Source organism: Pundamilia nyererei, unplaced genomic scaffold (genome assembly GCF_000239375.1).
Source record: "Pundamilia nyererei isolate P.nyererei 1_Seehausen unplaced genomic scaffold, PunNye1.0 scaffold00001, whole genome shotgun sequence".
NCBI lineage: Eukaryota > Metazoa > Chordata > Actinopteri > Cichliformes > Cichlidae > Pundamilia > Pundamilia nyererei.
Genome location: NW_005187402.1, coordinates 5867855 through 5882949, shown reverse-complemented (window position 1 = coordinate 5882949; position 15095 = coordinate 5867855). Strand labels below are relative to the sequence as shown.

Sequence of the window (15095 nt, the reverse complement as noted above, 5' to 3'; positions counted from 1 at the left end):
TACAAACAGTGTTTGTTTGTTTTTTGTTTTTTTGTTTTTTTCTTTATTCAGCCAAACAGTCTTGTAGATTTATTTGGATTTACCTTCACAGACCTATCATTTGGTTGAAACACTGCATGTTATAAGCTGCAGATTTACTTGTTACTTTGCTCAGCAGTAAGTTTAGCTCCCTTTACCCGAGGTACAGTACATAATCATTTGGAGTATTCATGCGCCACACGCTGTGCCTCAGAAAAATAAGTGACATGGGGGAAATAGCAAGCATCTTGCTGAAACTTACAACAATACAATAGTGTGAGTGGGTATGGCATTGGCAGTGATCCATTAAACCAAATGTACTTCCCTTGATAAAACTCATTATGTGTGTGTGTGCGTGAGGGAGCGAAAGTGTGCAATGCACAGTGTATGTGTGTAAGTGTGACTGTTTGTGAGTAGACAGCTTTGTGGGATAGAGGGCCTATCATTAAAAAATCATTTGTGCTTGTTAGCAGTTTGACAGGCAAAGTATAGGCAGCAGGACTCTGCATTATGCTGGTTGACTTTCCTCCACCCCACCGTGTAATTCTGTAAAGGATGTAAAGCAGGCAGAACTTGTGGGTTTCATTGCCTGCAATTATGCTGCTTTTTTTCAGATTGAATAGTTTACAGTCCGGGCCACCCTCGGACATGCCATTTTCAGCATTCAAGGGAGTGCGAGTTCAGAACAAGTTCTGATTTGCCCTGAAGTGCCGAACTAGTGAACTGATTTGCTCCTCAGTGGAGGCTGCATCAAAATCAGGAAGCAAATGCCACTGTTCACGGTAGGTTCTCCAACAATCTCCTGACATGCGTAAAATTACTGTTAATAACAGTAAAAGCCTTATTTTCTTTGGCACAGCTAAGAAATGCAGAAATTTGTTGCTAATAGCAGCCAAAATGTGTCATTTCTTAATATTTTCCATTTTCATTTGCATCCAATTCTGAATTCATCTGCGCTGCACTTTAGTATGCCTGAAGAAATGAACTTCTCTTTTGTGTTTTCTTTTATCTGAATTTTGAAGCAATAAAAAATACATCTATATTGCTTCTTAATAAATGCTTTAGTGATGACATTTTTCAACAGATCCAAGAGAAAGGAAAAGGACAGGAGAGTCAGGGAAGCAGCAGAAATGACCAAGTAGAGAATAAAAGGCAGCTTGCAGTTAAGGGTCATGCTTCCCAGATCAAAAAATTCCCAAAATTCAATTTATCTTTATTATCTTATAACCTGTCTCCACTGAGTGCATAATTAATCTGTGCAATTAGACAAGACATAAGAGCATGCAAACAGATGCAGAGGAATGGGGATTTAAGGATCCTGAAGCAGACCAACACGAACCTCACCTCTTCTGTTTTCGCATATAGCTACAGGACCCTATCCTCCCACAGACTCTACCTGCTGCTACTTGACCTTATTGAGCTCTCATTATATTACTAATAGAGGCACAATAGTAACCTGAAGGAAGATTGTAAAACTGAAACACTTCAGTGCATAAACACCGACACAATGGGAGGATTATGTGACAGAGAAACTCTAGCATGGAAACTACTAGTAACAGGTATGCAAACGGAGCTTTAAAATGTGCAGTTTCACTGAGTGAGATTTTCCCTTAAGAACACCTTTCAAAAGATTAAAATAAACGTTTCTGTTGCTGTAAATAGTTTGTGTGAATATAGGTTGTAAATAGTAGCAGAGAAAAGTGTGCATGTAATGGTATGCTAATTAGCCATGCACTTGTGTTGCTTATGCTAATTAGCCAAGTGAAGCCAGTTCAGGCCTTGTTGAAATATGCTAGCTCTGTCAGAGCTGTAAGACTTAAGTTTTATTGCCTGAAGATTCTTTAAAAAAAAAATCATAATATTATTATTTTTTAAATATCCTAATGAAGTGAAAATACTTTTGATTTAACTTTTTTTTTTAATATCAAAATAGTCCAGAGACAGTTCCTTAAAGTTTGAGTGAGAAAGCTGGTGATTGAATTAACATTGTGTCAAAGCAATGAAAAATGATCCACAGTTTCATTTGCACAGGCTGCCGCTGTGCTACACTGTGTGTGAAGATGGGGGTGGGGGGTGCGCTTCCTTTTAAGCTGATAAGGGAAAAAATAGGGAGTGAAACAGAGAGTGAGGCAAGCTGATGACGAAAAAGGGGATCATAAGATGCGGTAGTGAAGACTGATGAAATCCTTGGTCATGGTAAACACTCTTTGCAGGGAGAGAGATGAAAAGAGGAAAAGATGGAGGTAGAGCAGGCAGACAGAGCAGTGAACAAAACGGCAATAAAGTGGATTTAATGAAAGCACCTCAGCAGAGAGACAAAGAGCAGGGGGAAGGTGGTTGGCCTTAATGGGAATGCATGTTAAGAAAAGGGTCAAAGTTCAAGGTCTCTTTTTCTGTCTGAAGTAAGGATGGACGATATGAGACTATTTTCACAATACTATTATGCTTATATGGTTATTTTTTAAAAACCTACATCGGTGGCGGAAAATGAATAAACAGCTTCCCAAATCACTGTTTCCATGGTGATGAGGTGAAGTCATGTGTAAAATGAAGTGAGTATTGCATGGTTGTTTACGTCAAAAATGGGATTGCTAATGATCAGTATCTGTCTGCTGATTTTGATAAATATCTGAATGACTTCTGTGTTTTAAAAATGCCTTTCTAGCTATAAATATAACTTTTCGGTAGATTTTCAGTATGATGCCCAAGCCAGTTCGTGGCAAAATATCACGGAGTGGAGATGAGGGTTGTGGATATTCTGTGTAGCACACCTGATTTTTAATCACAGATTAGTCTTTCTGATCATTAGATATTAGAAGCCAGGACTAAGATACAGATGCTGAGATAAAGTTTGCGACTAGAGAACTAGTTCAGTTCATTTTTATTCAGTGCATTACAATAAAAAAGACTTGAGCCACCCCTTTTTTCTTTAAATTTTGCTTCCAAGGAGCCAGACTTTCTTGTACTTTTTTAAAGGTGCTCTAAACTAATTGTTCTCCAGCTTTTCTAAAAAAAAATTATAGGTTTTCTATGGACATTTGCTGATTTTTCACACATTTTCAGTGTCCTTGTACCAATTTTCAGGGGATTGGTTTTTCTGTTAAGTCACTTAACGCTGACATAACACTGACCTTTTTATGCTTGAATGATTAAAACATAAAAAAGCACGTAACTCAAGGTAGGAACAACTGTTGCGTCTACATGTGAAAGACAAGCTAGCAAAGAACCAGCTTTAAATCCTCTTAGCTAGCAGACGCCAAAGGACATCATTTGTTCCCAGTTCTTGTTGAATCTACAAAAAATGTCAACAACAGGCTGCCAGACTTTCGAATGTCCCTCGAGAAGCCTTGAAAACTGTTCATGAAGGCTACTTAAAGAAGTGACAAAAAGGCTTGCCTAAGAGAGTTAAGGCTGTGTTGAAGACAGGTGGTCATACCAAATACTGACTTTAAAGCATTCTGTTTTACTTTATATAGTGTATAGCCCTGCATGTTTGCATATGTCTCAATTTTCAAATTTCCTAGTAAAATATACAGACTTTCGCAAAGTACTATATATTTGCAAGTATTATTGGTACTGTGGCGCACTTGAAGACTGATAAACTTGGGCCTTTAATGAACAGAAGCTCTCTGGAACATCAGTAAAATCATGGTGGGATAGCTTTTGGCTCTTTGGATCCTGAAACTTGTTAGCACACAGACAATTAACAAACACAGATGTGAGCAGCCCAAGTTTGCTGCCAAAATGGCACAAGCCTTAAAACACACATTAATACGCATAAGGGCGGGCATGACAGCGACGGTGTTGTATGGACGGACAGGGACTGATTTGATTAGAATTCAGTGCCACATTTTGCCCCCACATCTGTCATAATATCATATAACAAACATGCAATTGGTTTTCTGTTTGAGGAATAACTGAGATAGATTTTCACGTCTGCTTCAACCCCTCGCCCCAATCCATCTTTCTTTGAATACATAGTGCATCGGGCGGTGTCTCCAGCTGATGGTGATAAGGAGAGATTGGATTTTACATGTGTAATCACTGGTTATGAGATGTTAATTGTACAGAGCGGTGTCCTGTGGGATGTAACATTAGATACGTGCATGCACGCACACAATGCATACAAATGCACTCAAGCATACACTTAAGTGTTGTGTAACTGTGTCCACGCAGTGTTTGTGTAGACTAGCTGTGTTTGTAGCCCAATTATTGTCATTTTAGGCGGATGGGATAATCTGCATAAAAACTCATCCTGACTGTGATTGTGGAGTAGACGCTTTTCTAGCAAGCAGAACAGTTCTGGATAATTTGCTGACTGATGTTAAAGAACCCATGTGCTCTACTCTCTCAGGCCTCCTGGAGTTCTCTCCTGTCCTCCTGCGATACTTCATCTCAGGTATGAGTTCATCGACTTTAGTTAGATCCTGTAGTGTAAATTGCCAACAAATTGTCAAAGTCCCTTGGCTCACGGATTGTAAAGAAGGTTCCTTTTGTCTCCCTTTTATGAGAAGTGGGAGGAAAAGACAATGAAGCGAGGAAAACGAGGAATGGTAATACTCGCTGATGTCTTGTGGTGCTTGGGTGCCTTTGCACTGTAGCTTGTTGGAAGCTTGGCAAGCTGTAGCGCATTAGCCGAATCCACCTGTGGAGCTTTATACTTGCCTCTGCTCTCTAGCCTAGTCCATCTGTTTGCCTGAGTAGAAGTATAGAGCCTTTCACCACTTCCCTGGCTGCGTTTCCCTCCGCATTACTTTCAGCAGAACTCTCGAGTTCCGCCGAGCCTGTGAAGAGGAGCCGTGAAGATCCAGCAGACGATTCTCATCTGTTTAATTCCTCTTTCTGTGATTGCGTCCGTACGCCTGATGAGTCACAGTTAACCCAGTCACACAGCTGTGCGATTCCCAGCGCGCTGATTCATATAGTGTGCCGCCACAATGCCAACCTCTCTCTCTGCTCGCCTCTTCCTTTACCCTCCCTCACAAACTGCTAATGAAGTGAATCACAACTGTTTTTCCCCCGATCCCTTTACCCCAACAGCTGATGGTGAGCGATTGCATCCACAATACTCTTTTAATTAGTATAGAGAATAAATTGGTTGAGCATGCCTTTTTCCTTAATTGCTTTTTCCTCAGCTTGGATTTAATTGGGCCGCAGCTCTGTTTATTGATCTCCTTTGATGTGCTTTAATTTGGATAATTTTATATATTTATTTTGGACGTGACGAGTCGGTTTGTCTTGAGGGGGAGAGTGTTAGGCGGTGGGGCTGGTGCTGCAGCAGACTGCGGTACATTCGGCAAGCCTGGGGTCCAGCGTGCAATGGCAACTAGGTGGGGAGATGATCAAACCCAGAAGGCAACGAAGCAGCCCCACTAAAGTCTGAGAGGCCTCAAGTGAGCAACTCTTTGATCTCACATCAACACCTCATGAATGCCAATGTGGATCAGTAAAGCAAGGCAGCCGGGCCTTCTCAGCCAGCCTTAACAGGCTTGCAGGCCAGTACATATTTCTTCCAGCAGCTAGTTTTTATTTTGTGCCTGATTCATGCTGCGTCATCTCTCCCCCTCCTGCCTGCCACAACAAAGCGCAATTTTCCTCCTCCGCCTCCGTGGTTTCATAATTAGTGTGCTTCTCTGCGTGTGATGGTGGGTTTGTTTTCCAGACGTGCGTGAGCATTTGCTTGTGCGAGCATTCGTTTGTGCTAGTGCGATCAGTTTTGCTGCGTTTACGCACATTATTCTCAGCAATCCCCTTAAACCCATCTTTCTCCTTCGCAGGGGGCAACTTCACCCTGGCTGAGCTCGGAGTGTGCGAGCCGTCTCCCCCTCCGCACCCCGCCGCTGTTCCTTACTGTCCCGACCTCGGCCTACTCCAGCGGGGTTACTCCCTTAGCGCTGGCTCTGACGCCGACTCAGACCCCGAGGGGCCGCTGTCTCCAGAGCGGGCCATCCAGCTGTGGGCCGGACGAGGAGGGGTAAAGTCCCGCCGAAGCTCAGGAGTGTCCAGTCGCGAGAACTCAGCCCTCACCCTCACTGACTCTGAGAATGATAACAAGTCCGATGATGAGTCAGGTAGGACAAAGGACTCTCAGAAGATCGAGATGTGTTTCATTTATTAAAGTTGAGGCCCATAATCTGAGAAAAAAGAGTATGAATTCGATGAGAATGTGTGAACATAGTGAGGCTGATGCTCTGGGCTGATGTTATATGAAATGGGATCATGAAAGGGAATGTATGCATAAATCTTACACAATATTGTGAAAACCTCTCTCCGACAGACAGCCATTGCTTGAATTGCGAGAGAGTTGGATTTATTGATTAAGTCTGTTTGTGATCTGAAGAACAGTAGTTGGACACCCCCCCCAGAGGGCCTCTTTATTTTCATCAATAGCACTTAGCCAAAACCCTCTAACTCCACCCTTTTAAGCCACTTATCTGCTGATATCTCACCACTGGTCTGTCAGTCTTCAAAACAAGAAGATAAAAAAAAACAACTTCTGAGCTTTTTTTGGGGGGAGCGCCGATTGCATTTTAGCTTTTGTGAGAGGAGCTAATCTCGCTTCTCCAATTGCATCTTTTCTCTAAATCGCCCCGTGACTGCGAGAGTGCGTTTCTCCCAGGGGAAATCTCATTCCTCCGGCAACTTTGTTTATTGCCAACTTCCCATTTCCTTGTTAATCCTGACGCAGTCGTAAACCCGCGCACGGGCCTCACCGAGGTGTCAATGGAGGTTAATGAAAAGTGGATGGAAGGAAGAGCAACAGTCTAATTAATTGAATTCTCGGCAGCCGCACATATCAGCTGTGGATCAACCTCTGTTGGACTGTGAGCCTCAGAATCCGAAACAACTTCTGTCGACTGATCAAACTACTCAACACCTATTAAACACGTCAAGAAACACCTTCCCTGAGATGCGCTTCTCTTCCAACCACCCGATAATTGCTTTGTGGTTAATTACCAAGCTAATCTTGCAGCCACAGATATCAGCTGCAGACGCCGCTCTCACTCTCTCTGTTTCAGGGCCAGAGGAACAGCATTGAGCACTCTGTCGCCTGTTTTTCAGGACCTTGCAGAATTAGCTTCTTAATCCACCTCTGTATTGTGATAATCACTTGCCTGCAGTATGATGTCACCGAGTGTCGATTGTTCAGGCGATCAAAACATGTCGCTTGTCAGTGTCGCAACATAAACGTTGTCAAAAAAGTAGTATTCAAGTCTATTTATACGCTCCTGGGGGGGTCAGACATTCGTATTTTTGATTATGCAGTACACGTCTCAAATCAAAGTAATTTTAATTTAATTCCACTTCAAAAGTTTGCCTTCTATAGAAGCATTAGGGAAACCACCATCTCACACCTTTAGGCCCGTCTCGTGGTTTCACAGACTGTAGATTTAGATCAGGCGTCTGCACTGGTGTCTCTGCCAGCATGAAGAGATCAGAGGCAACGCAGCAGCCTGATAAAAAGACGAGTGTACGTGTGTCTGATCAAGTCAATCCATTAGTTATTTAGTCTCTCTGAGTGAGGAAATCTCACCCTCTGCTCCTGCTTCTGCTTCCAAACAAAACACCAGATACAGTATACATCGAGCGCGTGTTGACCTTGCACACGTGCATAAATGTTTCTGAGTTTGACATGTGTCCTATATCGCTTGTCTATCGGCGTGAGAGTGTATAAGTCTGAACCGTGTGAGTGGAAGTGTGAAACGGGAGCAGCGGGAGTGTCAAAACAGCGGGAGGAGGATCTGAGGGTCTAATAATAGAGATTGACAGAAGCAGACAGAGAAACAACATCATAAACACATGCTAACAAATCAAAAAGACGGTGACGTGCCAAAACACCAAGCAGCATGCTGCACCGCTCTCATCTCGCCGTGTCTCTAACAATCTTCAGAAGTCTCACCTCCACTTGCTTCTCCTCCTCCTCCTCCTCCTCTTCATCTCACTCCTCTCCCATCTTTCTTCTCCAGCTTTCAAGCTTCCTCTTGTGTCTTTCTGTTCGCTCGCACGGCGCCTCTCACCAGCTCTCGTTACGCTCCTGTCAGTATAGCTTGGCAGTGTGACTGACAGGTTTCAGTTTGAGGGTCTAAGGTTCCCCTTCAGGGTACATGTGGATGAATGTCTGCGTGTGCCCTATTGCAGATTTCACTACCAAAATAGAAAACCCACAGAAACCGTGACAGATATTACAAACCTCCAGGTTATTACAATTTGCGTTTGTGTGTTTTATTTTTTTATTCATTTTTTATTTTTTGTTGTCAGCAGGGCAACTGACTGAAGAGTCAGTGAAGTATATATTTACAGATTTCTTTTACTTCACATCTGTGATCTTTGTTTTTCCATTCTATGTCGTTATAACGGCGAACAAACAAAATACACACGTTTCCCTAACCGTGTAGTTGGACACCCGTATATCTGAGTGCCTAACTACATGTACTATTTTTGTATCTTTGTTCCTGGAGGAGGTGAAAAGCCTGGAAAACAATCAAAACAAAAGCTGAGTCAATAACAAATTAAAAAGTGTTATCTTTTTTATAGCAATCACGATGCCTGGTGCCTTTGTTAGTCTCAACACAATCAGCACTTCAAACTGTACATACACCTAAGGAGATGTTACATTAGAGAATCTTGAATACAGTTTTTTTTCCCGTTTTTTTTACATTTACAGCCACTGCATAGGTAAACAAAGTGCACAACAAGTGTCACTATGTGTGATCCGAAGTGTTTGCAAAGCGAACTATATTTATGATTTGGGATAAAAACTGCATTCGAAAAAAGATTTACCCCATCTGTGCTTTTAAAATGGCTGTCAGTGTCTCACGTTGGGAAATATACTTTAGTTTACACTCACCAGCCACTTTGTTAGGTACACCTGATCAACTGCTCATTAACACAAATATCTTATCAGCCAATCACATGGCAGCAGCTCATTGCATTTAGGCATGTGGACCTGGTCAACATCAACTGCTGAAGTTCAAATCAGGCATCAGAATGGAGGGGTGGGGGGTGGAGCGGAGCAGCAGGTGTGGTGTTAGAGGAAGGCTTACCAACACAGCTGATTTCCATTGTATAATTGTGCGTTCCCTGTTTGAATAGGATGCTGGGACCTGACAGCGGAGCTGTGTGTACTGCACTAGAGAGAGGCGGCTGCAAAACTGCCTAACTGGAGTCACTGGAGACATTATAAATAAACATTCAACTGCCTGTAAAGCTGTGTGTCGCGGGTGCCTTCGTCACAAGTGACTTTGAGCTGATTGCTTTGAGCTGAAAGGAAGGCCACAGTAATCTTGAGCAGCAGAGAACATGACACGAGTTTCCTCTTCTGTCAACTAAGAACAGGACACTGATATTTTGAAAATGCTTACCAAAACTGGACATTAGAAGTTGCCTGTTCTGCTGCAACATTCAGGCAGTACTGTCAGGATGGATCCACCCTGCCCTGTATTGATGGTTCAGGCTGCAGGTGGTCTAATGGTGTGAGGGACGATTTATTGGCACACGTTGGGCTTCTTAGTACCAACTGAGCATCAATTATTTGCTGGAACCTGCATGAGTACTGCTGACCATGTCCACCTCTTCATCACCACCGCGTAGCTATCTTTTGATGACTGCTTCCAGCTGAATAACCCTCAAGTTCGAGTTTAATGGTTTGTATAATAGTGAATATATAATATGTAGAATAATGTATTCAAATAAATAGTAATTTATGTGACAAAGAATTAATGCAGTTCTGAGGGAAAAGGAGGGTTAGACAAGGTGCACTTAATAAGGTGGCTTGTTAATGCATATCTGCTGGTGTGACTGTTTTACAGGCCCTGTCACCATTCCACACCCATACATGGAAAGCATAAGCAGCAAGAACATAGTAGCTGTCATCACAAAAGGCATCGATGAGATTAACACAAATAGACAGAGCTGATATGGGGATGGGTGTCAAGGGTCTGCAGAAACTGTAGGTTAAAGAAATCTAAATATATTTCCCTTTAAGTATCTATGTATATCCAAAAAATGGGAAATGAACAATACAAAATAGCTACGAGCTCCTCCTACTGACATTTTACATGTTGTTCTGTGAGCTTCATCCACTGATGAGGATGAATTGACCGTTAAGTGAATAAGTTACCGCTTAAGGAGCAGTTTGAGTGTATTCATTTCCCCTGCAGAGCTCTAGTATCTGTCACACCAGCTTCCTGAATCTAACTCTCAGTTCATAAGAGAGGATTTTTCATTTTCTGGTTTGTTTTTCGCTTGTTTTCATTCACTGGTAAATTCCTTTTACAGAGAAGTATGCAAAGCCCGTTAAATTAGTTTCATAAACGCAACTCAGGGATTTCAAAGTTTCCCTACATCCAGTTTTATTGTCGACTATTGAATAAAGACACTTCCCGTTTATTGCCCCTTCCAGACACTATTAAAATAAAGAGACTAGAACGTTGACTTGGCAGAGCCAATGCAAGTTTCTTTAGCGGGAGACAAACAAATATGGGCATAGTGAGCAGCATTTGGAGATTTCATTTTGGCAAAGTGGAGGAAGAGATTTACTGTCACACTGTGCACTGCCTCGTAAAACGTCCGTCTGGAAACACAGGCAGGAGAACAGGAGTGCTTGTAAATTCCCACAGCAGTGCCTGATGGTCACATCCAAACTGCATTGATCAGAAGGGAGAATGATTAAAACATGCATTAAATGAAATAAGATCAGGCTCTGACATTGATTTAAACCTGAAGCCCAGGCCAGACTTTATGGCCACAATCCATAGTCCAGCGCTCCTCATATACTTCTGTGTGTGTTTGTGTGTGTGTGGTCCATATGCCTCTGTGTTTTCCTCTCATTATACAGCAGCCATTTAAAGAAAACATACAGAATCAAATTCAACTTCAGCATTGTTTCCCATTAATAAATCTTGCCTTTACCCCGCCTGCCAACTTTATATACACAGACTAGCCGCTCAGTTGAGGACCGGCCCAAATCACACATGCATGCTGATTAGCTGTTTTCAGACAAACTCCCTCTCCTCCTCCTTCCTTCTCTGGCTCAATCTCTCCATCTGGTTGACTGGATAATAAATCATGAGGTTGTATTGTGACGTATGTGACAGGATGTATTAATCTCATAATTAGAGAATGAAAAGGTGGCGCTAAATTTAGTCTGGCCTTTTCTGACTAACCCTGCCCCCGATCTGGGCTTGCTCAAATGCCTTAATTCCCCTCCTCGCAGAGCCTTTCTTCACTCTGTTTTTATTAAGGAGCTTTGCTGTGATGCTTTTATTATGCTAAAGTGTTAATTCTCTTTTTTGAAAAGACCAGAAACAAAACTTTCCAAATGTCTCTAAAAACATCTGCAGTTGAGAACTTTTTTTTCCCCTTTTGTTCTTTTCTTTTTTTCATTTCCTTGGTAGCTGGAGCTGTAATTATGCTTTATAAAAGCAGAGTTGGGCAAAGTGATTCCTCTGATTAACTAATCAAATCTACTAGCACAGGTGGCAGAGTGCCTGCACCAGCGCTGTCCTCTTTTTTTAATATTCCCCCACAATGTGAACCGTAAATCAAACCGCATTCAAATCGGCTGACAGGGATTTTTCTAAATTTTTTTTACCTTAGACAGTCACGGCGCTCAAGTGATTGTCTTGTAATCAAGGATATTAAGATAATGTTTAATTATGATCATTTTCGTTTTGAATAAAAAGTGCTTTATACTATGCAACGCAGATTATAATTATATGCCACAGAGTGACTGTAAGACCTTTTTCTTGCTTTCAGGTGTTAGCAGTTAGATTTACACTGCAGCCACTCTCAACACGAGTAACTCAGTTCGTGCCTCGCCTGTCTATCAAATTCGAGCAACACTTATAGAGTTGGGCTGGTGGGGTCCCCCAAGACCACTGCTGTCCCCTCAGGGTCTCTGTGAGTGTGTGCGAGTAAGAAACTGAGAGTGAGAGCACGCGTGTTTGTGTGTTGGGAGGGTTGGGGGCATTAGCCTCTGATTGAGTTTTCAGAGAGCAACGTGGGGTGCGAAAGGCTCGACAATGGTCTAACAGAATTAGTAGCTTGTGATGAATGGTGTGTGAGAGCAGCACTGACAGTTCGCTTTCAGAAATACACACCACTGAGAGCGTGCGCATGCTATGTGTATGTGTGCGTACACCTCCATACTTCACCCAGCGGTTCAAGGACTTTTTGTCCATGTACTAAGCGCCGTGCATGCCGGAATGAGAAAAGTGGTAATAGACACACACACGCGCGTGCAGCATGCATCTGCATGCGTATGTCCTCTGGTTAAGCCAAGGGTTTGAAATATGCCCCGCAGTCAGGATCAATAATGATTGGTCTATTCAACATGGTGCTTATTCGTGCTCACACACTCGCACAAAATTAAGCGATGAATAAAAATTTTTCCCTGTCCTTGTCGAGCATTTCTGACTGTATGGTATTGCTGGACCTGGAGCTGATAATACACATGCACAAAGACGGGCAGGCAGGTCCACACCACAGACACACACACACACACAGATGCATAAGAGCAGTGTTTAATAAAAGCCCCGGGATATCGATTTCAGTAGATGGATGCTAACTCACATTAAGGGAAGGGAACCGGGAGTGATAGAAAGGCAGAGAAGAAGAGGAAAACCTAAACGATGAATAAATGGAAAGAGGATGATGAGGGAGGGATTTTCCTATACAGCTGACAAAGAGGGCAGTCAAATATGCGTTATTGTGCCAACTTGCTGGTGTAAGCAGGCAGTGAGGGTCCACTCATAGTAACAATATTTTTATCAGTTTTTAAAAAGAAGTTACACACATTGTAAAATATCGTTTGTGTTGGACTTGTAACTTGCTGACGACTGTGCTGCCATCCTAATAGGGAATTTAGTGAGCCGTAATGGGCTCTCATGCCATCATCAGAACCTGCCTAGAGAAAGAGGGGGGAAAGGAGTGTAACGGTGAGAAGCAGCGCTGAGAGCAAGCTGAGAATTCTCTAGTCAATTATGAGTGATCATATTTTCCTCCGCGTGGTGCTGAAACTACTTTTGTAGTTTAATGGTCAGCGCTTTGCCTCCTAATGAAGGCTGGAAGTATCAGGCTGAGAACAAGAATGAGTATTAAAAAAGGCAGATGATCGGAGGTTAGAAGACTGCAATTCGCTTTGTTTTTGTTTTCGTTTCTCTGATTGTCTTGAGCACTTTCAGTTTTGTTTTTGGTTTGTTTCTCATGCTTTCTCTCTTGATTTTTCACAATCTTTTTTTTGTTTGTTTCTTTTCTCTCGCCTTTTCTTTCTTCCATTACTTCTGCTCCAGCTTACCTGGATGATGAGGATGATGACGATCCATTCGGAGACTATGTGATCAGTAAGTCACCACTGACTGTAGCCTCCTTGTGATTATTGAACCCATTTTAGATCCCCTTGTATGTGATGTGCTACGATATTTAACTGGTAGTAATATGCATTGTTCAAACAAATTACAGGAACACTCTGAAAACACATCGGGTCAATGGGAAAAGAAATATCATGCTGAATATCTACACTGATATAGACCCGATGATGTGTTAGGAACAGAACGCTGTGACATTGTTTGATGGAAATGGAAATTATTAGACTACAGAGGGCAAAATTCAAAGGCACTGCAAAAATCAAAGTAAAAAAAACCCCCGATATAGTCCATTTTACCAAAGTTTCGTTACAGCAACTCAAAATAGTACTTAATAGTTTGAACACGTGCTTGTATGCATGAGACGTTAGATGGTGTCCTGTAGGATCCCCTCCCAGATCTGGAGCAGGGCATCACTGAGCTGCTGGATGGTCTGAGGATGCAACGCGCCGGATGGACTAAAACATAATGTCTCTGAGGTACTGGATTATTGGAACGTATTGGATTCTGGTCTGGCAAGCATGGGAGCCAGGCAGTGGTATCAATTCCTTCATCCTCCACTGCCTATACACTCTCGCCACATGAGGCTGGGCATTGTTGTGGACCGAGAGAAACCCAGGACCCACTGTATCAGTATAGGGTCCGACAATGGGTCCAAGGATTTCATCCTGATACCTATTTGCAGTCATGTTGAACAATGTTACAGGCAACATAGCGTTTTCCACGGCATCTCCAGACCCTTTCATGTCTGTCACATGTGCTCAGGATAACGTTTTCTTTCTGTGAAAAGCACAGGGCACGAGTAGTGCACCTGCCAATTCTAGTATTCTATGGCAAACGCTAATTGGCTCAATCGTGCCAGGCAGTTAGCACAAGGTCCACTAGAGGAAGGGTGTTGGTTCCTCAGACTACCCTTATTAAGTCTATTTCTGTTTGTTTTTTAATCAGACATTCACAGCAGTGTCCTGCTGCAGGTTTGTAGCTTTCAAAGTGCTCACCCTGTTCCTCATTCAAAAAACCAGCAGACACCGGTCCCGCTGATATGTTAAGGACCTTCTACAACCAAGTCCAGCTCTCCTAGACTAACTGCACGTCTCCTGGAATCTCCTCCGTGCTCTAGACATGGTGCTGGGCGACACAGCAAACATATTGATGTGCCATCCTGCAGGAGTTTACACCAAAGCATCTGAAACTGATTAACAACCCCCTCTGCTATTTAAATGACCAGATCAATATCCCAGAAGTTAAATTTATTTGATGCTATTCTCTGATTAAAAAGTGTTCCTTTAATTTTTTTGAGGAGTGTATATTAGTTGCTGTGTATAGGCACTGCAACCTATGTAATCCTATTTTCTAACTTGGCTACCGCTGGAAATTATTATAGCATTATTTTCCTATCCACGCTTTAAATCAAGACTTGACATTTTCATCAGTCCATCATTAGACAGTGTCAGGATGTTGGGTAGAAAGGGAACAGTAAAATAATTGGTTTCCGTACATTACTCTTGTGTTTCATCTGATACAAGACGAAGCCACTGTTCTTCTTCACATGCCTCATCTACATTTACGAGCGCCTCTCATTATGATCTTCTGTTCATTAGCACACGTCCAACTGGTTAATCTCTTTGCACTTGATCAGAGAAAATTTCCCAGAGGGTCCATTTTTTTTCTCCTCCTCCACTATTGAAAAGTCAGCCATATTTACTCCTGTTT

General features: G+C 42.4%; 1 protein-coding gene across 6 annotated transcripts in view; it reads left to right on the top strand.

The window, feature by feature from the left end:
* tenm2a (teneurin transmembrane protein 2a) overlaps positions 1–15095 on the top strand; it is a 216665-nt gene that overhangs the window by 74425 nt on the left and 127145 nt on the right. For 5 of the 6 annotated variants that reach the window (XM_013908515.1, XM_005719564.2, XM_005719563.2 and 2 more), the window contains exon 3: positions 5796–6089. In XM_013908515.1, the coding sequence (XP_013763969.1) occupies positions 5796–6089 (294 nt within the window). Of the gene's footprint in view, positions 1–5795; positions 6090–13310; positions 13362–15095 lie in introns of all 6 variants that reach the window. The other variant, XM_013908508.1, reaches the window with a different exon arrangement.